Genomic DNA, 26,992 nt, shown 5'->3' with positions numbered 1-26,992 from the left:
ACAGTACCATATCATAACTAACAGCACATAATCTTAGCTTTTAGTATATCACTACTGTACAGTATTAAAGCAGGTAAACTGTGTCAAGAAAATGGGGCCACATAGAACAGGATGATGTGAGGGATGTGATGGGATGTTGGGAAGGTGACATGTCAAAAATAATGGAGCCACTCAATGTAAACTCATTGAAGGGAGGAATTTGGGAAAATTATGACAGACTTACACCCTGTAGATTTTAAAACAGGACCGTTATGGAGAAATATAATGTGAGCTTGACTGAACATGAAGTTGCCCAGATCTAATTATTACTGCATTCTATTAAGGGATTTTTTCACGTATCATTTAAACAGTGTATATTTCTTGTAAATTATAGTACCATAATTCATTCTTTTAACCCTTCAGTTAGTCAGCTTCTCATTTGTTACTCCTGGTTTCTTTTTTCTTATTCTTCCAACTATTCTTTTCAATTTCCAATTTGAAATTACAATCATGTACACAGTACAGTACAGTACTGTACTGTACTGTACTGCCAAACCTATTTTATCTGTATCTTACTGCCATTTTACTTTTTATCTCTTAACAGACAGTACTAACTGCTCAATAGATTAATGGAGAAAAATTTTCTATTTCAGATTTATGACAGCTGGTAGCAATGTAGTTGGATGGAGTGTGGGAGTCAGTGCTGTATGGTTTGTGGCTATAGTTGTGTCTGTGCTGCCCTATGCTGGATGGAACTCCTGGGAGGTCCACGATGCTCGCTGTCACCTGTCAACACTCTGGCCACTTTCCTTCACAGCATTTCTCACATTCTTAGTGGGTGGCCATGTGGCAGCAGCTCTTCTCATGTGGGCTTCAACTCGTGCTACTCAACTTAAGGCCATGGCCAGTCGTAGAGGAGCAGCACCTCCAACTAACTGCCCTGATGCAGAAGAGGCCCCAATTGCAAATCATGTGTAAGTGAACTCTGGTTGGGATGCTTCTATGTATTAGTGAAACAAAATAAAAAATGCAGTTAAAAGAGCATTTCCTGCACAGCAAATCCATGCTAATGTCATTCCCATCATACTGATGTTATAGTATTTCCATGTTCAGGCAATCACCCTTATCAATGTGTAATTCCAGGCAAGGAATACACAATAACAGCAGTGGCAGTGTGCGTGTAGGTGGCTGGTGTGTAAGTGTGGGCTCACTGGTGCCCATGTTAGCCCATGTGGTAGTAGCATCCTCCTGCGCTGCATCCCGCACATGTCAAGCAAGCCCTAGCCATTATCATGAAGAGGCTGCTGCACTTCCTTGGGCTTCACTCCTACTTGCTGCAGCTGCTGTAACAAATCCTCTTCTCTATGTCTTCACCGATGATCAGGTAAACTTAAAGGAAGATTGCCAGTAAATGAAGTAAAAATATCCCAAAGTCAACCTTTCTGTATATTTTACAGTACTGTACTGTATACTGTATCAAAAATATATCATGCAGGAGGAACAGAAAAATGTTTAAAAGTACTGTACTATAATTCATCTCTCTTTGATGAAGTTAATGAGGGGCATACTATAATGAGGTATTTCCACAGCTGCAGACATGTATAGTAAATACGTATATTGTATCACATTTTGAGTTTCCACAAATTGTATATGCTCCTTTTTCAGCTGATACCCACATGATGGAAGATTTTCTTTTATAAATTTGAACTAAGTTTGGATTGTCTTAAACTTTGTCAGTTCCTGTAATAAGAACAGTCCAAATTAAAATATAAAGCTGCACTTGCTACTTAAAAATAAGTATCAACTCTTAAAACCTTATTTTTTCTTTTTAATAAGCAACCAAAGTATTGATCAAAGGTACGGTACTTTTTCTTCAGGTGTCATCATCAACTCTGCTGCTGTTGTCCCGAGTGTGCTGTTGGTGGTGTGAACGTCGTAAACAGCGCCTGGTGCCTCGTCACCAAGAACCGCACGATGCCGAGACTAACGTTTATGTCACCAACGATACCGACCACCTGGTGTCTGATAACACCTAAAGCTTGCACAGATTCACATGCTTAAAAACAAAATAGGAATCCCCTCTTTGCTCTTACACCATGGTTATGTATAACCAGACATAGCAAAAGGACTCAAATGACACAAACTTGTTGGCCATTGATAAATCTTTAACATCTAAATTAAAATTTAGTTAGTTCTCAAACGTAGCATCCCAAAGAAGCAATATGTAATTATGCCAAATATTAACCCAAATGTACCTCTTTAGCATCTACGGTGAATGAGTTCACACCAGACTAAAGACTGGAACAACCATGCTATAGGTTCTCCCACTGGTGAACAACTCAAGCAAGAAACGTCAACTCGGAAGAATACTTCAGATGGTTTCAATACTCAATATATCATTGACCGTTCTGAAGGTAAGACTTTGAAGGTAAGATTAACAATGCATTTTGTGAAAAAAAAATAACAATTCCCTTTCTAATTTTCTTTTATATAAAAACAAAAAATAATCATAAAAACTAAAGTATTTATAGAATTATCTGATAACTGTAAAATATAATGTATTAGTATTATTTAAAAGCTTATAATAAGTCAGAATTTTAAATATTAAATTGTCATGGGATTGGTCTTATATCAATAATTATTAATATCGATACCTGTAACGGGTACACTGCAGCCTTCGTGATGGAGACATCTAAATTACTATCTGTATTTTTACCTAAGAAACTGTTCTCAATATCCCTCATAACATAAGTATTGTTTGGATTTATTTCTTGACATAAACACACATCTACAAACAAATACTGTATAGCAATAGTTTATGTTATGTTATACTCCAGTATACATATGATATTATGTATTTAATCTTATGTATTTCCCTAAAATGATTCCAAGTCCCACTGTAATATATACACATGTCTGCTTATCTGTAAATGTGATATACAGTATATATATATATATATATATATATATATATGTATATATATATATATATTAGAATCACTAAATACTGTACTGTATGTCAATTTGGGTCCTGCTATAAGGCCTTATGATCAGTTTTTTCTTTAATATGAGAAATGTCAACAAAACCAATATACAGTACAGGTACTGTACTACTGTGTAGGATATATTCTCAATCAGAGACAATTTATGGAACAAATTGAATTAAGTCAACTAATTCTCAATCTACTGTACAGCTGTGAAGATCAACATAAAGAGCATTAGGGACAAAAAACCACATAGTTAACATTAAACGCTCACATTACACCTCATAAATATTTAACGCTTGTAAATCCTTAAGAATCTGACTGTCTTTTTGGAATATTATTCTAATTACCAAATATACTTCACATCAATTAATCTATTAAAGGGAAAATACTGTATAACTCCTAAGATGCTGTGCATATATTTCCTGCTTTAAAACAACAACTATATATTAGCAAACTTTCTACATCTAATAAGCTTGTAAAAATGGGAATTTCAATGAGGAAAATATACCCATATACTACCTTACAGTGTCTTTGTGAAATGGTGACGACAAATAATGTACCGTATAAGTAAGATCTTGTACTGTACTGTATATACTGTACATCATTCAGTTCATATTCTAAATTCACAAAAATTACAGAACTAGAGGAAGCAATCAAATATATGGTACCGTAAGCTTTTTAAGACTGATTATTGTGAATTAAGTTTCAAGGATGATGCAAGTTGTATATTTGGATCCACTGAAAAAACATTTATGGATGAAAAAGACCCGTGCCATGCAGCATATTAAGGATGTGTTGTATGTACAGTACTGTAGAGTCCCCAAACTTGTAGCTACTCTATTTTCTTTTATGATTTTACCACTTTGGTTTATAGTATTACCTTCTGTATACAGTACTCCTACAATTCTTATAAGGACACAAACTTTTCATATGCAGTACTTTCACTGAATCACTCCAATTATTCATATGTTTAATCTTGTATACTAATGATATGAGAACACACAGGCAAACACTTACACATCCCCCCCCCCCACACACACAAAACTACTACTGTAGTTATAATTATCTCTACATACAAACATAATAAACTTCAATATAGTATTATACATCTTTTGCATCAGTATATGTTTACATATGGCTGCGAGGAACATCCTATGTAGAGTTGATCTTATTTCCCTCTAAATACGCTTAAAGTTTCTTTTGATGGCAATTAGCTACAAAGTTAAATCTTAGGTAGCTAAATAAATGTAAATTAAAGAAAAACTAATCTAAAAAGAACCAGTTTTCAGAATTTATAAAAACTCAAATCAAAATTTCATGTAAATATTAAAAAAGACAAAATTGTTACAAGAAACTCACTTAACACTGTAAGGAATTAATTGTTTAAAAAATGTGTGTAACCAGCTTGAAAAACAGCTTTATATGTAATGTCTTTAAACACCCTTTCATGTAATAATGTACCCACTGTAGCTCTGATAGCATTCCATATACAGGTAAATTTAGAATTCAGCACTGTATCAATGTGTGTTCTTAATTACTGTACCAGGCAAGTGCATAATAAATAACCAGTATATCTTCTACGTAAACAAAACAAGTGTCAATGCTTAACCATTTAAACAGCACAATGCTTATTTACAATAAAGCCTAGTGACAATATAGAGAAAATCATATTGTCTGCAGTCCCATATATAAAAGATATTTAGACCATACAGTACCGTATCACTAATTTTTCTCGGCAAGAAAAAATATAAGAAAACTCCTACAGTATTTCATTTCTTACTCCAAGAACAGAATTTTTATGTGTAGATCATTGTACACTAAGTGAACTTGGCATAAAGAGAAAGAATAAAAGTCTAAAATTGATATCAAGAACTGGTCTGAAAAACAGGCTGCACATTCTCACAGCCAATTACATAAAGCTTACAAAGATGAGGACAAATTTTCATCTTCATCGGTGATTCTTATTTTTTTTACATTATTTTAATTTTATAAAGATAATTGGCCCCACAGGATTTTTTTAAATATTCAAAGATGCTGCAAAGATTTTTTCATCAGATACTGTTTCTGTTAAAATCAATACACTGGATGTTAATTCTATATAAATCAGGAAAAAACAGTATAAAATATCGATGGCTTAAATATTAAACGTGAATTATCATTTTACTATTATCTAAATAAGTACACTAATAATAAATTATATATGTATGATGCATTTTTCAAGTCTATGTAACTGAAAAAAAAGTAGATTCATTTATTAATTCAGTAAAAGGACATTCCTGATAACTGACGTGTTTGATTACTCCCTGAAACAGCTTGATGTAAAAAGTTGTCTACCATCCCATTAACGGATACTTTTAGGTGTGAGTATACGATATCACACATGTCACAAACAAAGTTATGTTGACATTCTATGCATGATAAAGTTAAGTGCATTGTTTATACCTGTTTAAAAGTAAAGTCAAGTCTGATGGGCTAATTCAAGTTCTTTTTTTGTAAGGTTTGAAAAAAAAAAAAGACAACATTCAAGCATACATCAACAACCCCAAAGAACACATTCAACCGACCTACATCAGTGTATTAATACTGTACATGTATGCCAAATACAATACCCAATTATATTTTTCATACCAAAGAAACTCAACCAGTAATTTCCCTGTAAGACTGTCTCGTTATTTACCAAGCAGATCCTGTTTATATATTCTCTAATGTTTCGTGTAGACTTAGAAAAAACTGTTTAACACATAATTCCTATTCTTGTACAGCACTAACACTGTATGTTTAACATTATCTCATTTCACCATATCTGAGATCAGTCATGCATTAGTACTCTAAATTCTCGTCAATACTGTAGTGGCTTCAGTTTACACAAGATGTACAAACTGATAAAAGGACACACACACACACAAACACACACACACGGCAAACTGACTAGCGCACAAATAGACTTCAAGCCTATATATAATAACTGATCATATAAGATACCACATCACTTGTACTTCATATCATGTGCCATTAATGTAAGCTTGTCATATCTTGTTCAAGTAGGCCATAATATATAGGAATGTTTAGGCTCTGCTTTCATCATTAGTCCAATGTAAATGTATTTATTGTATGTTAAACACAAAGAATATGTGAGGCAACCTACCAAACTGCATTTAATAATATCACCTGAAGTTGACTAGTGATCTATCAAATTCTATCCACTATTAATTTCATCAGAGTTTTGAGGTAATCACCAAATTTCATGGATCTGAAAATTTTATAGTTTTATTTTTAAAATCATGGTTCTGAAAAACCCCTTTAGAGTAAATATTCTGGCTTCAAAAGACATCTGACTGTATGTCAAGAGACCTGTCATAAACATAGCACTCATGTTACCTGATAAATTGGTATGGTATTTGATCTATCATGTTTTGAAAAAGTCACGACTCCTCTAAATTATAAATGAGTACTGTATTCCTATTACTGAACCGAGTGCCAGGAACAAGCAGTCGCCAATAAAAGTATGATCATACAGAAGTAGTAAACGTCAACTCTTTCTTGAAAACTGCTGATGGGTCGGAGTGTTAAATGGTTATTAAATAAGAACAAGAACACTACAGTATTTGGAAATATGCTGCAAGACAATGGAGGAGCTGTTGAGGAGTTGCAAGAGTACAGGTGTATTTTTGTATTTTTGTTGGGCAGTGTTGGAAATGCGATAAAAATTCTGTGTCGAGGCCATTACCAGTGTTAAAATAATTGGATTCATAAACAGATAATTAAGGTGTAGTGGTCATGTTGTTGCAAAGATGATGTCAAAGTGATAAGAACTGAAAATTATATATGAAATACAGTAGAGAGGTGGTGCTATGTATACCAGTGTACTTAAAAAAATCTATGCTGGACAGCAACTAAAGTGCTAAGAGATACAAAGTGTAGTCAAAATTTTAAAGAATTATTACAGGAATGTTGGTGTACTGTAGAGAAAACAAAGGAGAAAGACCATCTGGAATAAGATGAAAAATTTCTGAAACCTCAAAAAAATATCATGAAGTCTTGATATATTTGAAATGGTGGAGAGGTGATTGAGAAATACAGTACCGACTAGTTGGAAATGCATCAGAGGAACTATTGAGGAAAAAACAAATACTGTATCAGGTAACTTTAAGAAAGTAAAAACTCCTGTAGTTATGAAGTGCTGGTCACATGTCAGGGCTATAGAGGACAATTATGACGGAAAAGTACTGAAGATTTACCAATGTGTAAGAGGACTGTTAATGATATATGAGACAGGTACTGTACTGAAGTGTTTGTGATGTGTCAGACTGTCGGAGGTACAGTACATTGAAGGAATGATAATGAAATACTGAGAGAGTTAAGGTGCTGGATATGTGTTGAGGATATGAAAAGATTGATGAAGTGTATGAGAGCTGAGGATGACTGAGATCTGCTGAAGATACAATGCGCTGAACTGACTTTCCAGGTTATATATTAAGATGATCAGTTATCCAGACTCTTAGCAACAAGGTCACAAGGTTAGCATCAACTCAGACATCAAAACAGGTTAGTGTAACAGAGAGCACCATGTAATAGAAGTTCAAAGAATATGAGAAACTATATGGTCTAACAAAATACAATTCACAGCCGTTCAAGGAATACAGTGGTCACTCGGTTAACAAACACAATTTGTTCCACAGAGTCGTTCGTTAACCGAATCTATTATTTCAATGGGATATTGGGTAATTGGTTCCAACTCACAGAAAAAGTACATACAAAGTATACTGTATACCGGTAATAGAATTAACAAAGCATTAAATGTAAACTAAATACAGTACTGTACTGTACTGTACAGTATACTGTACAATAATAAATAAAAAACAATAGAATACTATATTTTAACTTACTTTGAGGTGTGTATGTCGTATTACCTGCAGCTTTGTTAACATATCAAACAGCTGATCGTAGACACAGTTGATGATGACATGCCACATTTTTTACAGAGTGCATTGGTTCTAATGCCTTCTTGTTTCAAAATAATTTCTGCACTGTATATTATCAATATGTTAACTAAATTTCAGAATGATCAATAATTTTAATATAAAAATGCAAACATATTCAAGAGACCAACAAACTGGATGTTCACTCCACTGTAAACAAAGTTAAACTGAGAAGCATTGTTGGGTGATTCAATCAACTGATGGGCGCACAAAAACTTTTCCTTGTACTGTATATATTATCAATATGTTAACTAAATTTCATAATGACCAATAATTTTAATATAAAAAATGCAGAAATATTCAAGAGACCAACTTTCTTGATATTTACTTCACTGGAAACGAATGTAAACACAGAACCAATTACTGTATTGGTGGACTAGCCGATCAGCTGATGCACACAACAAGACGTGTTTGTCGTAAGGATTTCGTTAATTGAAGTTTTGTTCGTTAAGTGAACTGAAAATCCTTATAGGAGCTAATTCGTTAACCGAAAATTTTTTATTCGAACCGTTCGTGTGTGTGTATATATACATATACAGTGACCCCTCGTTTAACGAACACCTCGGTTAACGTAATTTCGATTAACGAACTGCCTTCCATAAGGATCTTCAATTCGGTTAACGAAAAAAAATTCGGTTAACGAAGTTCTTACGAACCGACCTCAACATGTTTTCGCTTGCACTGACCGGGCAACCAGCTTTAGTATCAGTCCACCAATACATTAATCGGTTCTAGGGCTTAAATTCCTTACTATTTTAGTAAATATCAAGAAGTTTATACTATTCAATAATTTTAAAAGTTTAATATTCAATTTTTTAGTCATTTTAACAATTATTGAACATAATTGAAGGTAAAGTGACTAGTTTAATGCGCGGCATCCAGCCTCTTAACACAGCAAACAGGAGTTAGTCTCTCTCTGTTTTCACTGGAGGTAACATCTTGCTTGAGACTCTCTTCAACTAAATGCTTTTTTTCTGTGTTTCCAAGCAAATTATTGGTCATTTTGAAATATATTTTACATATTGACAATATATAATGCAGTGCAGTGTTGATTTAAAGAAAATAATCTTGAATTACACCAAGAGAGCTAAAATTTTATGGGTGAAATGGCGCCATGGGGTGACTTCTCTTCCACCCCAATGTCTTCTCTTCTTCCTTCTCCTCCACCCCCATTCTAAATCCCATCATCATCATCATCATCCAGGAGCCTTCTACATACACACCTCAAAGTAAGTGAACTTTTCTACCATTTTTGATGAATTTAGGAAATTTTCGGTGAGCTGGAACCAATTACCCAAAAACCCATTGAAACAATGGTTTCGGTTAACGAACGACCTTCTGGAACGGATTGAGTTAGATTAACGGAGGGTCACTTTATATATATATATATATATATATATATATATATATATATATATATATATATATATATATATATATATATATATATATATATATATATAACAACTTATATATATATATATATATATATATACTATATATACTATATATATATATATATATATATATATATATATATATATATATATATATATATATATATATATATATATATATATATATATATATATATATATATATATATATATATATATATATATGCACAATAACCACAAGGAAAGAAGAAAACACGAAGTTCCCAAGCGCTTTTGTGTAATTTTGTAATTAAGAAGATTTGTAACTAGGTGAGAAGGTTGGCTCACCTTATCCTCTGACCTGACTACCGACCGTTGCCGTGCTATTTAAAGATTAGTAGGGTCATTACCTAATACCTGACCATTGTGGATCTGGTTTCACCCTCCTCTGTATATATACACCTTGTTTTGTACTCCTCTTTAGTCTGTACTCACCCCTGAAGATGTGAATTACACGAAAGCGCTTGGGAACTTCGTGTTTTCTTCTTCCCTTGTGGTTATCAGCATATACCTAGATCACACGCACATACAGTGATTTACTTGCATATATATATATATATATATATATATATATATATATATATATATATATATATATATATATATATATATATATATATATATATATATATATATATATATATATATATATATATATATATATATATATATATATATATATATATATATATATATATATATATATATATATATATATATATATATATATATATATATATATATATATATATATATATATATATATATATATATATATAAAACTTGTCTGCTGAAGTCATATACTGTATGCAATAATTCTTACATTTTGGAATTTTATAAAAGCTAATTAGTTTCTATTAAGAAGAAAAATTAAATTAAATACATGTTAAATAAACCTCTAAATCTACTCCAAATATATCAAATACAACCAGGCCATTTGACTCGATAAGCAACTGCATCTACCAAGGACCAAAAGTTACCAGAGCACGACTAATAACTTGAGGCTGAACACATTGTATCTTTAACAGTTGTCGCATCCCTGCCAGAGCAAAAAGGTTGGAGCATTTCTGTTTTAAGTTAATTAGCTTAGTTTCACTCTAGTCAACTCATTTGTAACATCATAACCAATAAATATAAATATCTTCCAGTGTTTTTATTATTCAATTCCTGAGTACTGTACTGTGTATACATAAATATGACACAATATTCAAGTTTAGGCCAACATTCCCCACCCCCCTTTTAGTGTACAAAAATTCTTGCAGGAGAGTCAGACTACGAACCTATACTCAATGGTCTCACACAAGTTGATAACTCGGAATAGCTCAACTTTCTAATCAGTACGGTTTGATCCAACTGCTGTCTCAACTTGAACCAGTACACAAATACTTACAATGTGGTTAGTACAAGGAGAGCAGCAGCACAGAATATCTTAGTGTAGTAGATCACCAGCACAGTATACTGTATAGTAGGGCAGTCAATGACCCCTTTCACTGGTATTTATCACTCCTAACTTTCATTCTCTCACCCTTTGTTTCTTATACTTCTTCCACCATTCACTTTACTAACTTCATGTTATACAAGGATGCATTGGAGAACTGTGTTTTTGCCACAGGCCAAATCAAGAAATACCATTTTCAATAATTTTTCAGTTATATTTTCTCACCTATGTCAAGTCATACACATTCCTTAGCCTAAGCCACTGTCTTGGAATCAAAAATGTTCACGACAGGGAAGGGAACACTATACACAGCTTTGTTTGAACTGAGCAAAAACTAGACAAGGCTGACCTAAACTACAGTATATGATAATAATATGGACCAGTCCTGAAATGCAAAACAAACTAAGTGAATGGAAGAGTCTCTATTAAGCCCAATATTTATCATGTCGAGAATACAGTTCTTAACTACCTTATGTCATCTTAAGGTTTATATAAATGATTCATATTTTCACTGAGGAAACAGAAAGCTAAGTACAATACCCAAAAAAAAAACGTGAACTATATTTTGTATTTGCCTTGATTATTGTTTTCATCTTTCCATTTCAACAAAGGAGAGCTAAATAGATATAGAGAAACCTTAAAACTTAAATATTGGAGTTACTTGAGGCTCTTCCAGTTAAATGATCTTTTTTCACATTTCAGGAAGACTGCCGAGTTAGGCAAGTCCTATAGAAATTTCATACCTGATACACTCTTAGATTATTTCATCATCAAGTACAAAAAAAATATCTTTTGCTTACCTTAATGATTGCCTGTTGAATAAGCCTTATGGCAGCATCTACATATGCCTCACTGTCTGAGGATTCACTTAAAGAGCCTGGTAATTTTTGCAGAATGTCACAAACCTGCAAAATCAATTAAAAAAAATTTTTTATTACTGTACTAGTACAAAAGGCTAGCAACTCATCATAACAACAATACAAACAATATATTACAAGGATAATTCAACTTTAACAGTTTTCTCCTGGGGTGCAAGACCAGGGATTAAGGTGTTAGAACTGCCTATCCTTTGGGAGTCCTACTCAGCGGGGGCGCATGTAGGGCGGGTCATAATCCAAACATGGGAAATAAGCGTAACAACCTAAGTGCTCACAATAAATGATCCAAGTCTATATCAAAATAACTAACACATCCTCTAAGGGGTTTCTCTCGGTTTTTATTCTCAATGAAACAAAGGGGAGCACCAACTATCCTCTCTAAAGAAAGTATTATCAGCAGATTTGATTACTCCTGAAGCAGACACCTTGGTAAGCCCCAAACAGTTAGTACAATATACAGTAATGGCAATAACAGCTACTTCTTCAAGAATCCATTTAACTTTCTGTAGTTAATCTTTTTTTTTATTGGGATGGAGAAGTTTATGGCCACAGTACCAGAAGTGGGATCAGAAGCAATTACCCTCACTTGACAAAACCCAAAAAATTACATTCTACTAAAGCAATTGGAAGACATCGTGATCACCGATTGCTTTCTTATACAGTATTTTAATTTAAAATACAAAAAAAAATACAATAAAAAACTTACTTTACATGTCTGAGTGGATATGAACTCTGCCAACAAAGGATCAATCTTGACCTGATTGTCCCATTCTTCAATTAACTCCTCCAACTTTGTTCCAATATGTGTAATTATCAATTCCTTTTTTCCCATAGACTTATCAGCTTCTTTCTGTAAAAATTAAAATTATTAAGTAACTTTTAATTACAATCAAAACTCATAATTTTACATTTCATTCTCAACAAACACACTCATGTTATAATTCATGAACAAAAGCGTTAATACTTGCACCGAAAACTTACCTGTGAATTTAACCTAGTTGACTGCATATGAAGTTTTTCCAGTTTGAATAGGGTTTTGAGCTTTTCTATATCCAGCCTAAGTTTCTCGTTCTCATGTTTATAGTTTTTAAGCTCTCTATGTAAGTCTCCACCATCACCTTCAGTTCTTGGGCTGGTCACTTCACTTGGCGTATAATCAGTTTCTCTACTCTGAGGCTCATGACCTTCAACACAACTTTGCAAAGATTTCAGCTTCTCAACTTCAAATTTGAGAGATATATTTTCCAGCTCAGTCTTAAGCTTTTCTTCACTCAACTTATCTGAATGTTGCTGAAGCTCCATGAGTTTACACAAGTATTTCTTCAACTCTTCACACATGCACTCTATTTCCTCTGATTGTTTTGATAAATAGGTTTTCAAATAAGCTGTACAGTTTGAGCTTTCCTGTAACCGGGTCTTTCCTGAAGAAATCTCAAAACTGTTGACAATTTTATTTAACCTTACAAGACATTCTGAATTGTCTCTTTCTACAAGAGCTTTCAATGATTTTCTAAGGCAATTCATTTCTTCTTCTTGTCTTTTCAAATTGTCCTCAGTCAAATGTACAGTCAGCTTTACTTCTTTCAACTGTTTTTTAAGGTCTAGCTTTTCACTCATCTCCTTCTCATATATTTCCTGCTCTGCTCTAAATTTCACTTTTTCAGATTCCCACTCAGTAAGCCTCCTCCTTAAATTGGACTTCTCATTCTCAAGAGATTTTACACTAAAATGTTGGTCATGAACTTTAGTGTTCAATTTCTTTACTTCATTTAGTAGTTCCTTGTTTTCTTTTTCAAGGTTATGGATTCTATCTTCTAAAATTTTATTGAATTTTTCATTACCTTTATTTTCCTGTGGTTTTATCATGATTCTAGCAGAAACATTAACTTTCTCCACAACCATCTCTTTCTCAGCATCTTTTTCAAGATGGTGTTGGTCACTGTCTATACTAAACTCTCCTTGTACAGCACTGTGCTCAAAAGATGTTGAAGTTGAGACAGAAATTCCAACATCACTGGTCAGCTTTCGATGAGTGGATAACTGGACTTCCCTATCAAGAGCAAGCAGTGTGCTGGCCAGTTCTGCCTTCATCATTTTGTACTGTTCTAACATTCTGTCTCGATCCATCTCACATTCATTCTTCTCTTTTTCCATGCTATCATGAGCTATTTTGGTTTGTTTAATTTCAGAAATCAAAGCATCCTTTTCAAAAGTGGCTTTCATGAGTGCTTCTTCACGATCACCTATATTATCCTCTGCCTCTTTTAATCTTTGTATGACATCTTGTAATTTTTTCTCCACAGAAGTACTGTGGTTACTAATATCATAGAATTTACCACATAAGCCACTTGCTTCTGCCAGTTTAGAATCTAAACTTTGTAATTTATCATTCAAACACTCACATTTCTCCTCACACTCTGTTTCAATTTTTTTTCTAGTTAATTCTATTGACTGACACTGATCAAACAATGCTAGGAACTTTTCTCTGAGGTCATGACTGTCTTCAGATTTTTTAAGATCTGAATACTTCTGTCCAAGTTTTTCATTAAGAATCTGACACTCCTGTTCATATTGAGCAAGTTTTTCACATCTCTTATGCAGCTCTTCATTTTCATGTTTAAAAAGAGAAATCTCTTTCTCTAGTTCAGTAGTGTATTTTGCATTTTTCTCAATCTTAACTATCTCTGATTTCAGTATTGTAATACACTGTTCTAATTCAGCAGTAATGGATTCTTTTTCTGTAAGCCAAATTTTCATTTCTCTCCTAAGCTTTTGACATTTCAACTCCTGCTCTTTGGCTGTCTTCTTATATTCTTCAAGTTCATAAGAAACTTCATTGTACCTTTGCTGGGCTTTCTGAAAGCGAGCATTTAGATCATCCTTAGAAGTTTTGCTCTGTGAGAGTTCATTGCACATAACATTCATTTCCTGGCTAATATTTGCTAATTTCTCTTCTAAGTTTATCTTTTTTGTTGATAAATCCTTCACATTTTGTAATTCTAATGCCAGAAGATTCTCATTACTGGATCTCTTCTCAGTCTCTATTTTCAAGTCTTCTTTCACTCTCTCTGTCTCTGTCTTGAGATTTTGTACTAAATTTTCTATTTCCACATATCTCCTTCTCTGTTCTTCAGATTTCTGTTGAAGATCATTCTTAGTATCAACTTCCTGTTTCAACTCAAGTTGTAAATCCCTCTCTCTCTCCTTGCTTCCTTCCACCTCTGCTCTCAGGTGTTCCTTTTCTTTTCTCAGTTCACATAACGAAGCTTCAAGAGTATGAAGCTTTTCTTTCTCTCCCTCAAGCTGCTCTTTAAGATTGATATTCAGGTTATTTAATGAGTTCAGATTCTCTATAAGGCTTGTATGATCCTCCTTTTGTGCCTTCTCCAAGGCATCAATTTGTTGAGTTACTTGAGCAACCTCCGACTCATGGGAGGCTTTTATTCTCAACAACTCCTCATTGTGTCGCTCACTGAAATAGAAAAAGAAAGTTTAATGTTATAAAATAGTAAGAAGATGATTAATGACATTTGAAAGAACAATGTTAGAAAACTGTAAAAAAATTTATGCACAGGTACTCCTCAACTTACAACATACTCGACTTACGACAACCCGGACATACGACCGCCGTGGTCGTATAAAATATTTTTCAAATTAGGTATTTTCTAGTCCCAACGTTAGTGATCGCGCTGTGTACTGACAAAGTTTTTGTTTGTAATTCCCTTTAAAATGGCTGGCAAGCGTAAAAGTGAGAGTTCTCGTGGTGCTGAGAAGAAAAAGAGACACCCATTTTAGAATTTCTATGTATTATTTTTGCCTTTTCGACTTACGACCAATTCGACTTGCGACCTGGTCATCGGGACAGAACCACGTCGTAAGTCGAGGAGAGACTGTATTATAACTACCACTATATTTCTCAGACTTAACAGTACAGTATAATGAGCCTGTATCTAAAATTTTCAACTGCTTCCTGCTATCGTCAACTCAATTAGAACATCCCACATATCTTTTTAATCAAGAACCTTAAACAAAATGAAAAAAATTCTTATTTTTATATATACAGTACTTTCTTATTTCTGAGTCTGCAACCATCTTAATGGGTTCCATTTAAGGGTATACACTTAATGACCCCTGCCTATTTTACCCAATAACTGCAAGACTTTAACCACAAGAAGTCTGAAGTTGAACATATGGTATACAAACAGCAGTACAGTATGTTTAATTACTGGAGACCTGAACATCCAGGACATCATAAAGTCAGACTAACATTGGAATAACAATGCTGAAGCAAACACAATGTAAGCTCCAAGGTGAGGTCATGTCTCAGGAACAGATGATAAGTTACAGTGTGCTGTTTCAGGAGCCTGCTTTACCAGTACATCACTTAGGCAGAATTTTCTTTTTACAAAATGCATGCATAGTATTGGATATTACTTGACACAGAAAACAACCTCCTAGAATAGTCAAGACTGTAAACATATGTAATTTAAATGAAAATAAACAGAATAATTTCAAATGCCTAATTTAATAATATTCTTTTACAGCTCACTCTACCTACAGTATACGTACTGTATTATGTTGGCATATTATATATACATGTAGTATTTCTTAGTTATAATAAACATTTTGTGTGACTTTTATGAGGAAATTCCACATAAGAACCTGAAATCATAAAACTATACATCTACAAGTCTCAAAACACCAGACATTAAACAGGGTTTTAACATATCTGGCTATTGTATATGTCTTGTACTAGAGGGAAGCAGTGTCACCCACAATAACTGTCAATTTGGCAATAAGGTTGTTGGCTTTAATGTAGTATCTACTATGTAAATTTTTGTATTAATTTAACTTTTCCTTTTATATACGTATAAGTATGGGTATATAATTATTTTTTTATCTAATGGAGAAACAGATTTTTTTTGAACTAAAGTGACTTTTCCCATATATTGTACAGTACAGTACCAGGTAAGTGTTAATAATCTGGACTGCCATCAATGATGTCATAATGGTGCATCCATCAAGTTTTCCCTCATGGCTTTATCAAGGATTACTTACATGTGGCCATTCTGTCAATAGTTAACTAAGGTACAATTGAATACAGTACAGTGGTGCCTCGGTTAACGAACACAATTCGTTCCAGAAGGTCGTTTGTTAACCGAAAATTTCGTTAACCGAATCCATTGTTTCAATGGGATATTGGGTAATTGGTTCCAGCTCACCGAAAAGTACATACAAAGTAAAAAAAAAAAATGCAGAAAAGTACACTTACTTTGAGGTGTGTATGTAGAAGGTTCCTGGTTGATGATGATGATGGGAATTAAAAGTGTGGGTGGAGGAGAAGGAGAAGAGAAGGAAGTGGGGATGGAGAAGAAATCACCTTTCAGGGGACCCATGCTTGATGCAGTAATTTCACCAATAAAATTTTAAGTTCACTAGGTGTAATTCAAGATTATTTTCTTTAAATCAACACTGCACTGCGATATATATTATCAATATGTTAACTAAAGTTCAGAATGACCAATAATTTCAATGAAAAATGCAAAAATATTCAAGACACCAACAAAATAGATGCTCTCTCCACTGTTTTCAAAGCCCAACTGACGCCTTGTGACCGACTCACGCATCTGATGGGCGCACAACAAACTAGTTCCCTGTACTCCATATACAGTCATCCCTTGGTTATCGCGATTTTCATTATCACGCCTCCATCAAAATCTGCACACCTGCTGCTATAGCACATTTTTCAAGCAGAGAATTTCGTTATTACGCAGTTGCCTCCAGGTGTTTTTACCCATTTGTTTCACCTACATCTATTGAGGATAAAATCTTTCACCTACAAATTGACAATAACACATTTGCTGGATGAAAATGGATGGAGGTAACAAAACTTGAAAGCAGTTGTACAAACACAAGCACTCACACATGCCACTCATACTGACAGACTTGACACTCATTTACTTGACAAGTTTTACCAACCATAAAGACAGTTGAAGCTTTCAATATCATTCACAATGGATCTTGAACGTTCCAACTGTAATCAGACATACCTAAGTTGCCTCAACAATTGCAACCCCAGTTGCAATTTCAAATTCTGTGTCATTACTAAGAAATAACAAAGTCTCGGGTGCACTCTAAGATTGAGAGAAAAAGGAGGACTCAGGCGTCCTGAAGCGACGAGAAAACGGACTCCTCAGACGGGGGACTCAAATAAAGAAAGCATAGCTACATGTTTTGTGGACTACAGTATTGAGCGTACCCTTTTCATCACTTTGTAATAAACCTAGCCATGCCTATGAGTTTTTCTGATACTTACCATAACATTATCTATATATTTAGTGGGTCTAAATGGTCGTAAAATGGGAAAATTGGGGTTGGGTGTTGGGTGCCTGGAACCAATTAGAATAAATCCCATAGGTTCTGTACTTTTGTTATCAAGTTTTCGTTGTCACGCACTCGGCGCGGTCCCAATTAGGCGTGATAACTAAGGGAAGACTGTATTACTGTATCAATATGTTAAATAAATGTTAAAATGACTAATAATTTTAATATAAAACATGCAAAAATATTAAAGAGCACAACTTTATTGATATTTACTCCAATGGAAACGAATGTAAACATAGAACAGATTACTGAATTGGCAGACAAGCCCATCAGCTGATGCTCACAACAAAACGTGATTTTTTTATGGATTTTGTTAACCGAATTTTTGTTAGTTAACCAAATTGAAGATTCTTATGGAAGGTAATTCGTTAACCGAACCGTTCGTTAACCGAGGGACCACCGTATAGCTAATACTGCATGTAAATATTACAAGGCCATACTTATGACAGCCTTGAACTATTGAGAGAAGAATTACCTCATCTGTTGCTTCATTACTGCCAACTGCTGTCCAAACTGCTCCTCAGCAGTAATCAGCTGTGTCTGGTGCTGTTCTTTGGTATGGGTTATTTCTCTTGTCAATTCTTGAAGCTGCTGCATAAGATTTTGAATCTGCAAAATAAAATAACAGATTTTTAACTGATGCAATGTCTGATGAAAAACAACCTAGGTAGAAATACATCAACTTAAAATTGTATTTGCAGGCAAATTCCAGAAGTTTACCCCCAAAACCTTCTGCAGATAAAGTGCATTACCATTAAAAAATATGATATCAAATAAATTGATCTTGTTCGGTAAATCATTTCATAAAAATACACAAACACAATAAATGTCATTTAGGCAGCAAGGGGGATTCCAGAGATATTCTTAGATATAAACTAAGACTACAGTACAGGTGTAGTAAAAATTTTCTTAAAAAAATTACCTCTTTCTCAGATTATTTAACAGAATATAAATTTAGTTCAAAAGCAGATTGAAAATAGGTTATGTTACTAAACCTTTACAGTACTGTACAGGTACTTTGACTTACGACAGGATTAGGGACCGACATCCAAGGCGTAAGTCGAAATGGTCGTAAGTTGGAAATGCTTAAATAACACAGAAAATCGAAAATTTGGGTCTCTTTTTCTTCTCAGCACCACAGAACACTCACTTTTAAGCTTGTCAGCCATTTTAAAGTGAATTACAGATGAAAATTTTGTCTGTGTACTGACTTTGGGACTCAAAAATACATAATTTGACCACATTTTGGTACGACTGAGGCGGTCGTAAGTGCAGGTGGACGTAAGTCGAGTCGGTCGTAAGTCGGGGAGTACCTTTAGTTACATAAACTGAAAATATGCAAAAAATATCTGCTTCAACAACCTTACTTTGGCAGGAATGTACAGTCTCGTTCAAGATTCTTCGAACACTGCTGGAGACAGCTGGCAACTCAAGGCCGTTTGTTTACTATAGTACGTAGTAAAAATTATGAAGAAATGTAAAAACAATCGGTGATTGGTTACTTAGTTCCACGTTGCTTAATTTAATAGTTGGGCTTTGTTGTTTCATATTATATTATATTACGTACTGTAGTATACAAACGGCCTTGAGTTACCAGCTGTCTTCAACAGTGTTCGAAGAATCTTGAACGAAACTGTACATGAATCAGTCTTGAGAGGTGCTGGGTTATAAATATTATGTCTCAAGAAATCATACAAAACCTAAAACTTAAGTTTAAAGTAATTATATTAATTAATTATTCACCTCACACGATGATTTCTCCTTTCCCAATCGTTCCCTCTCAATCATTTTTTCAGTCTTATCTTTAATTTCTTTCAATTTATGGTCAGATAAATTTTCTGCAGCTTTCATGTTCTCCGTCAGTGTTTTGATTTCATTTTCAATTTTATTTATCTGTTCATCCTTTATTCTATCTTGTTCAATTAGCGCTTTTTTCTCTGCACTCCACTTTAAGGTCTGCTCTTCTATTTCCACTCTATGGCTATCACCAAGCTCCTGAATTCTAGCTATCAGAGTCTCATTTTCTCCTTGTAAAATCTCTGTTATTTCTTTATTTGCCTTCAGTTCATGGGTCAACTTCTCAATATTCATCTGTGTTTCCTTAAACTTCTGAAGAGAATGTTTATATTTAGAGTCAAGGTGGCCATACTGCTCCTTTTTAACACTGAGCTGCATATAAAGTTGTTCCCGTAACTGCTGGTCTTGTGATCGATCTTGTTGGATGGATATTAACTGAAAAAGAAAAGATGGAGTATCAAACATATATTTAGATACCTTGTGCAACAAGTAGTTTAATTTTGAGTAAGATAAGTAAATGGTAAAAGATACAGTTAAGGAACAACTGAGAGGGATACATTATGTACTACAAACAAAATACTTGTACTGTACTGTACAGTACAGGGGGTCCCCAGGTTATGCACAGGTTACGTTCCTGAGGGAGTTCGTAAGTTGGATTTGTATGTAAGTCGGAACACATGCTATGTGCATACCGTACTTACAGAACAATGTTTAAAATCCCACTATATGATAGCCTAAGTTCTTATATACATCTAAAATCACTTAATTTAAGACAAAAGAAGAAATAGAATGACAAAATACAGGAAATGAAAGTAAAAAATAAATCATCAGGTAAATAAAATACTGTACTGTAAATTTCAAGTTTAACCCCATTTGTATTGGCGGGCGTTCATAAGACGGGGACCCCTTGTACTGTACTGTACCATACTGAACTTAAAAAAGATAAACAAGTTTGGATGAAAATAGCTAAAAAAACTTAATGTTGACTTAGAAAACTAAATTCAGTTTAGGAGAAAGAAGGTCAAAGGTATTAGGACAAAAACATGAGAACAGTACCAGAAATTAGATATACACTACAGTAAAACAATCCATCAATACATAAAGGAGGAAGCTCACCTTGTTCTTTAGCTCCAAGTGTTCATGAGGATTAATTCCAGTGGTCCAATTTTTATTTAAACTCTCTGTAGTCTCCTTTAGCTGCAACTTTAGAGTTTCTATCTCCCTTGTAGAGGTTTCAGTTTGTTGATGGATCTCTGCCTGTAAGTCATCTTGGCTCTGTATACACTCAGCCAGTCTGGTCCGTAGCTGGCTTATCATCTGATCACGCTGATTAACAGCTGCCTGATATTCTTGAAGCTGTGACAGAGTACAAAAATATAATGGAACTCAAAGCCTTTCTGCCTCTAAATTAGCCAACCAATTACATTATTAGCAACATTATTATAAAGATCACATTAAAATACACACATGCACACAGACATTGGTGTAGATTTTTTTTGTGATTAAAGGGGAGGATCTGAGACTTGCAGAAATACACCTCTGAACATAATCATAACAACACACAACTTTTATATCGTTTTAGACTACAGTACAGTACAGTGCTTTTTACAGAGTGACTAGTTTGACTGATTTTTACCTTATGATCCACAAGTTCACACTATAAGTGTTTCCTAAAACTGCAGCAACTCGCTAGGACTGCCTTATTACTTGTTAGCCTTACCCATGATGCCAACATTAACAAATTTAATAACACTATTGTGTCATCCCTTATGACCAAAAGCAAGCAGGTTGATCCAGACTTCACTAGCTGTAACATCTCAGAGGAGACTGACGATGATCTTAATCGACAAGTGTTGCTGACACACAAAAGGGTTGACCCTAGCTGACCTCACTGTTAGGATTAAATCTAAAACTAACACCGAACATTGATCTAAGATTACCTTCTCACTCCGAATGATTCTTGAACAGCAAAACAGAAAAATGGTAAAAATAAAATGGAAAAATTTTTCTCCAAAATTTGGGAGGTTTTCATCTTTCCTTCTGAATTATATGAATTGTAGGTGGGGGAGGTAATGGATAGGAAATCTCTCGACCCATTTGCATGGGAAGGGGGTTGCATTCTCACCAGGACCTACACCCCTGCACATACCAGTACAGTACAGTATAAACAATATATGACAGTATTTGACAAACTTAGTCACTCTCCATTCCTCTTGCCTTCACTGAGCTATACAGTACAGTATTATCATCCATCCATAAAAAGTGAAAAAGTATGGTGTCAATATATGCAATCCTAATTTTGGTATATGGTATTTATACAAATTCATACATTTAGTAACAAACCTTTTCCTTGTAGTGCTCTATTATTTTCTTTGCATTAGCTGCTGATACAGAGTTTTCGTTCTGCCGTTGATGGTTGTCATGCTGCAGAGCTTCAATCATTAGCTGTTTGGCTGTACAAAAAGAGAGAATAGCAGTGCTAAGTTTACATCCACCAATCTATGTACACAAATCTTTACTTTATACAGTACAGTAGTACACTAAATATCTAAATTATTTTTTTCTTCATTTTACATGAAATAACATGTTATTGGAAAAACTACCCAACACAGACAAATGTACAAATACAGTACTGTATTACAGTAAATAGTGGACATAATGTATTTACATAACAGTTACAATACTTTACATAAAAATTGCAGAATGAATATGAGGTACTTTCAACAGCGTTTAAAATTACTTAATTTGATACAACAAAATACCAAAATTTTAGAAAATGTCCTTCAATACTCACAATGAATTTCCTCTTGCAGTTGGTTTACAGATGGCTGGGAAGCTGGATCACAGGCAGAGGTGTTCTCCATTCCAGCCCTCTGTAATGACAACATTATTCTAATATGTACAGTATCATTTTTAAGTGAAAAAGAAAGGTATGGTTAATCTTGTATCACCTAGCATAAAGAATAAAAATTTTAGGGTATGGAAGCGCAAACAACAAAAAAGTACGAGTCAAATTGGTTGTGAATAAACAATTACAGCATTGAGAACTCTTATACATGCTTATGACTACAGTACAGTACTGTATTGTACAGTACTACACAAAAACATAGAGCAGGGAGAGGCAGAGATGAAAATATTTGGCGAGCAATTAACTGTGTCCAAAGAGTTAAGAATAATGTTAAAATACTCTAATAGTATTAGGTGAAATGATTTCAAAAGAAGGCAGTGGAAGTGAGGCTGGTACAGTACTGTACTATATAAAAGTGGAGTGCTGAAAACAGGATATATAAATCGAGTTATTTTTATTAAATTTTGTGTTTAGAATTTGTTTTCCATACAAACATTATTTACAGCCTAAAGGTCATCAACAGATGATCTGTGACACTTCTATTAGAGCATCCCCCTAGGAGCCTGCCCTTACCAGGATGCATGAAGAGTTCCAGTGGCAGGTTACACTTTCCAAACTGATCAGTTCACCTGTTGCTTTGAACAGTGGTTGTTCCAAGAAATAGCAAGGCTTCCAGAACATTGGGTCAAAATCCTTCAATAGATTTTGTTTCACCTTGGACCACTTGTCTCCAAATATGAATCTTTGTTTCCCTAAACTTTGAAACAATCTGGAAATCCTCTCATCATCGAATCAGATCACTTGGCTTTGAAGTGTTCTGGCAGGATAAGTTACTCTATACATAACCTAATGTAATGGGGCACATATGAGTTTGCAATTACACACACCACTTTGGAATGCAACTCTACTCACACACAGCATACTGTATAAGCCAACATCAGGTAGGCCAACCAGTGATACCTTTTCTAACTAGGATGGGGAGTAGTTGAGAATACTGTAAAATGGTGTACCATGATTACAAAAACCTCCCAAGTCACTCCTATCACTTTTATCATTAAACCTAACAACCAATGACTCTGTGTGACGTTGCTCTCATTATGGAAATATGAGTCATATCCTCTATAAACTGTTCGGAGAAAAACTTTATGCGCAACAAAAAAGTTAAAACCACATTACATTAACCCATTTGGAAGTATCATCTTTTCCCTCGACATTTACATCCAAAATAGCCACATAAAGTACTGTATCTTGGAAAAAAATGGAATACTGTACAGTAACATGAAGTAAATAGAGAATGCAATAAAATACTAAATTAACAAAAGGCAAAAAATCAGTACGGCTCCTCCCCGACTTACGACCCACTCGACTTACGACCGCCCGCACTTACGACCTGCCTCGGTCGTACCAAAATTTTGTCAAATTACCTACTGTATTTTCGAGTCCCAACGTCAGTGATTGCGCTGTGTACTGACAAAATTTTCGTTTGTAATTCACTTCAAACTGTCTGGCAAGCTTAAAAGTGAGAGTTTTGTGGTGCTGAGAAGAAAGACTCAAAAAAGACACCCATTTTAGATTTTCCATGTATTATTTACGCATTTTCGACTTACGACCATTTCGACTTACGACCTGGATTTGGGTCCCTAACCCCGTCATAAGTCGGGGAGGAGCTGTACATGTATTAAAGTTTTTACAAATAATGTACTATTAGTAAACGAGATAATTATTGATGGCTGGCAACAGCTTGAGCTATGCAACCCTTTAATCCCACTGCAAATCAATGATAAACAAGGTATACAGAACATACAATATAGTACTTGTGTTTTCTTCAGCCTATACTGTACAGTACTGTACAGATTATGAACTTCGTGAAGTTCTCTCTCCCAGGCACGTACTCCCCATGCACACGCACACACGCACACACGCACACACACACACACACACACACTGTGTATGTACAGGGTATGTACTAAGGATGAAGAGCCAGAGAAACGTGAAAAGATAGCTACTATTTTGTTGTTTTATGTAGTTCCTCTACAGTGGCAGTTAATGCATGCATCACACAGATAAAGTGCTTTGTATCTCAATTATGCATAAAGAATATTAAAGGTTTCACATTTTCAAATTAATAAATCATGCACTTCATCGTTTAGAAAACTTTCTTAAAATCTGTCATTATAGTATTTTTAGATATTCAAGGAGAACTTTCTTCATCATATATACATATAGTATATGAGACAAGTAAGCATGCACAACATTAACTATCACTCATACCCCACTTATTGCTCTGTTCATAAAATTATCTTGAGAGATCTTCTTTCGTTTTGTACCCTGAGGTCTTTCTTCCCCATCATCAAGTTTGTTCTTGGAAGGCTGTTTTGATAAGTAGAAATAAAACCATCAGAATCATTATTACACCAATTTTTACTCCTATAGAATATTTTCATTTGTTTTGGAGACCATTTACTGCACTGAAGAATACTACACTCATGAAAGAATAAAAAGACCTTTCAAACATCAGAAGGTGCTTACTACAGTACAGTAGGGTACAGTAGTATATCTAAAAATGTAGTAAAATAACTCTGTGTTTAACATGAATAAACAATACAGCACTGTACAGGAATTTACTGTAACATGATTAACCAATTAGGGAACAATTCACACAATAAGATATACTTTCATTATAACATGATTAATTATCTACCTCGGAAAAAGTCATTACAGGTACATATATACTGTACTGTGCAGTACATGAATATTACATTTTGACCATGTAATTCAACAGCTAAAGTTATCTTAAGTAACATCAGCATAAAATATGGTAAAGGTAGATCATACGAACGTGCTTATATATCTGGTTCATATTTTCCACAATTGTTCTTTGGATGATATTAACTTTATCTACGAACATAAATCACCTGTAGAGGGTAAGGTATGAAGGATGATGGAAATTGCAGGTTAAAAACATCACAAAAAAATTATCATATGACACGTAAAACAAGTCTCGATGTGCTTAGTACACAAAGAAATCTAATATTTTACGCAAATATTCCACCGACAGTTCTGTCCTGTCAGTGAATGGAGTCCTCCAATTGTAAACAAATAAATTCTCATTGGTCTCGCTTAAATTGTCAAGAAATGACGGAGCCTCATATCTGGGGTTTTGGGCTTGAATGTCTTTGTTTTAGGGATGTTTTAACCTTCACTATCCAGAGTCATGAGTCTATGACTTGCACAAATCCCCTATATATTTTTCTTTCCGAAAAAGGGTTCTTAAACTTATTTTATTTATTAATGATGAGGATCCCATTGTTGGAATTGAAACCTATATTATAAGTTTTGATTAATTTCCAGTACCCTAAGAGTAGAATTGGTTAATAAGCGAACTGTACATTCATATACTTATTATTCTCAAGGAGAACTGAGGGAGAAGCCATACTGTTTTTCAATGGCATCCTTATCACATCATGTCTGGTATCGTATCACAAGCTATCTGTTCTTGTGGAGGATGAAGACTGTCTCCAATAATTCATAATGTCAACATTGACGAGTTGACAAGACGTGCAAGTGTTGAAAATGCCATAACCACTCATACTCTCACGTCTACAAAAAGTGTAAAATTACGCCATGCTGCTTCAAGATAGTTGGATAATATTTACTACTACACAGCCACTGATTTTTCATAGAAAACGAATTTTAAAATGTCGCAATTTCGCTGTATTTTACAGTGGACGCTACATAGTTATGGAAAATGTGTTAAAAAGTGGTTATTTCTAAATTAAACCTAATCTTACCTCAACCCTCCCACCCCCCCCGGCATATTAAACAGAAAGAACTTACTATGATATGGTGAAATTTTACGTTTATTGTGGACATAGAACAGCCACCCAATCCGTGTGGCTCATAAGCATACACTGGTGACTGGTGTCGATCAGAGATGATTGGCTGTGGAATGCCGCATCACACCGAGAAAGACAAAGTAGTGCACACCTAGTCGCCTAATTATCTACCAAACGAAGCAATTTCCCCCCAAAAATGATTACCATATCAGAACTCACTGGTGAAAATATAGCAAGAATATAAACATCAAAACAAATAACGTGTCAGCTGTGAAATGGTGTACATGTATATGAGCCAATAGTTGCTTCCATTGGAACCAGATATCAATGCAAGTTTTTTTTGCCTAATATTACATGGGGTCCAGGGGGGGGGTTAGGTTAGGTAAGGTTAGATAGGTTTCTTTGGTTAGGTTGATTGGGTCAGGTTCTG

The 26,992-nt window shown here is 34.3% G+C and overlaps 3 protein-coding genes across 16 annotated transcripts in view; 1 reads left to right on the top strand and 2 right to left on the bottom strand.

The window, feature by feature from the left end:
* Positions 1-5,249, top strand: part of LOC121863807 — a 32,884-nt gene extending 27,635 nt beyond the window's left edge. For all 7 annotated transcript variants that reach the window (XM_042362647.1, XM_042362649.1, XM_042362652.1 and 4 more), the window contains exons 5-7: positions 633-953; positions 1,123-1,363; positions 1,857-5,249. In XM_042362647.1, coding sequence (XP_042218581.1) covers positions 633-953; positions 1,123-1,363; positions 1,857-2,015 — 721 coding nt within the window. In that variant the 3' untranslated portion in view covers positions 2,016-5,249. The remainder of the gene's footprint in view (positions 1-632; positions 954-1,122; positions 1,364-1,856) is intronic.
* The window catches only part of LOC121863805 (pericentrin-like), a 92,354-nt gene extending 80,630 nt beyond the window's left edge, over positions 1-11,724 (bottom strand). For all 8 annotated transcript variants that reach the window (XM_042362637.1, XM_042362641.1, XM_042362642.1 and 5 more), the window contains exon 1: positions 11,620-11,724. The gene's annotated coding sequence lies outside the window, so the exon portion shown is untranslated. The remainder of the gene's footprint in view (positions 1-11,619) is intronic.
* On the bottom strand, positions 10,341-22,766 carry LOC121863900 (A-kinase anchor protein 9-like). Its single transcript, XM_042362812.1, has 9 exons — positions 22,673-22,766; positions 22,222-22,331; positions 20,995-21,234; positions 19,825-20,313; positions 18,557-18,690; positions 12,679-15,169; positions 12,404-12,547; positions 11,620-11,724; positions 10,341-10,448 (listed from the first exon to the last, which is right to left on the bottom strand). The coding sequence occupies exons 1-9, from the start codon at positions 22,764-22,766 to the stop codon at positions 10,341-10,343; spliced, it is 3,915 nt and encodes a 1,304-aa protein (XP_042218746.1).
* Between the last annotated feature and the right edge of the window lie 4,226 nt (positions 22,767-26,992).

Source organism: Homarus americanus, unplaced genomic scaffold, assembly GCF_018991925.1.
Source record: "Homarus americanus isolate GMGI-L3 unplaced genomic scaffold, GMGI_Hamer_2.0 scaffold48354, whole genome shotgun sequence".
Classification (NCBI taxonomy): domain Eukaryota; kingdom Metazoa; phylum Arthropoda; class Malacostraca; order Decapoda; family Nephropidae; genus Homarus; species Homarus americanus.
This window is presented reverse-complemented; position numbering and strand designations above follow the sequence as displayed.

Excerpts from the sequence above, each read along its gene's own strand:
- LOC121863900 (XM_042362812.1), bottom strand. The coding sequence starts at position 22,766 with ATGTTGTCATTACAGAGGGCTGGAATGGAGAACACCTCTGCCTGTGAT. Across the intron at positions 18,691-19,824 it reads AGGAGAAATCATCGTGTGAG|ATTCAAAATCTTATGCAGCA; the intron begins GTGAATAATTAA and ends TTTATTTTGCAG. Across the intron at positions 11,725-12,403 it reads TATCCACTCAGACATGTAAA|GTTTGTGACATTCTGCAAAA; the intron begins GTAAGTTTTTTA and ends TTGATTTTGCAG.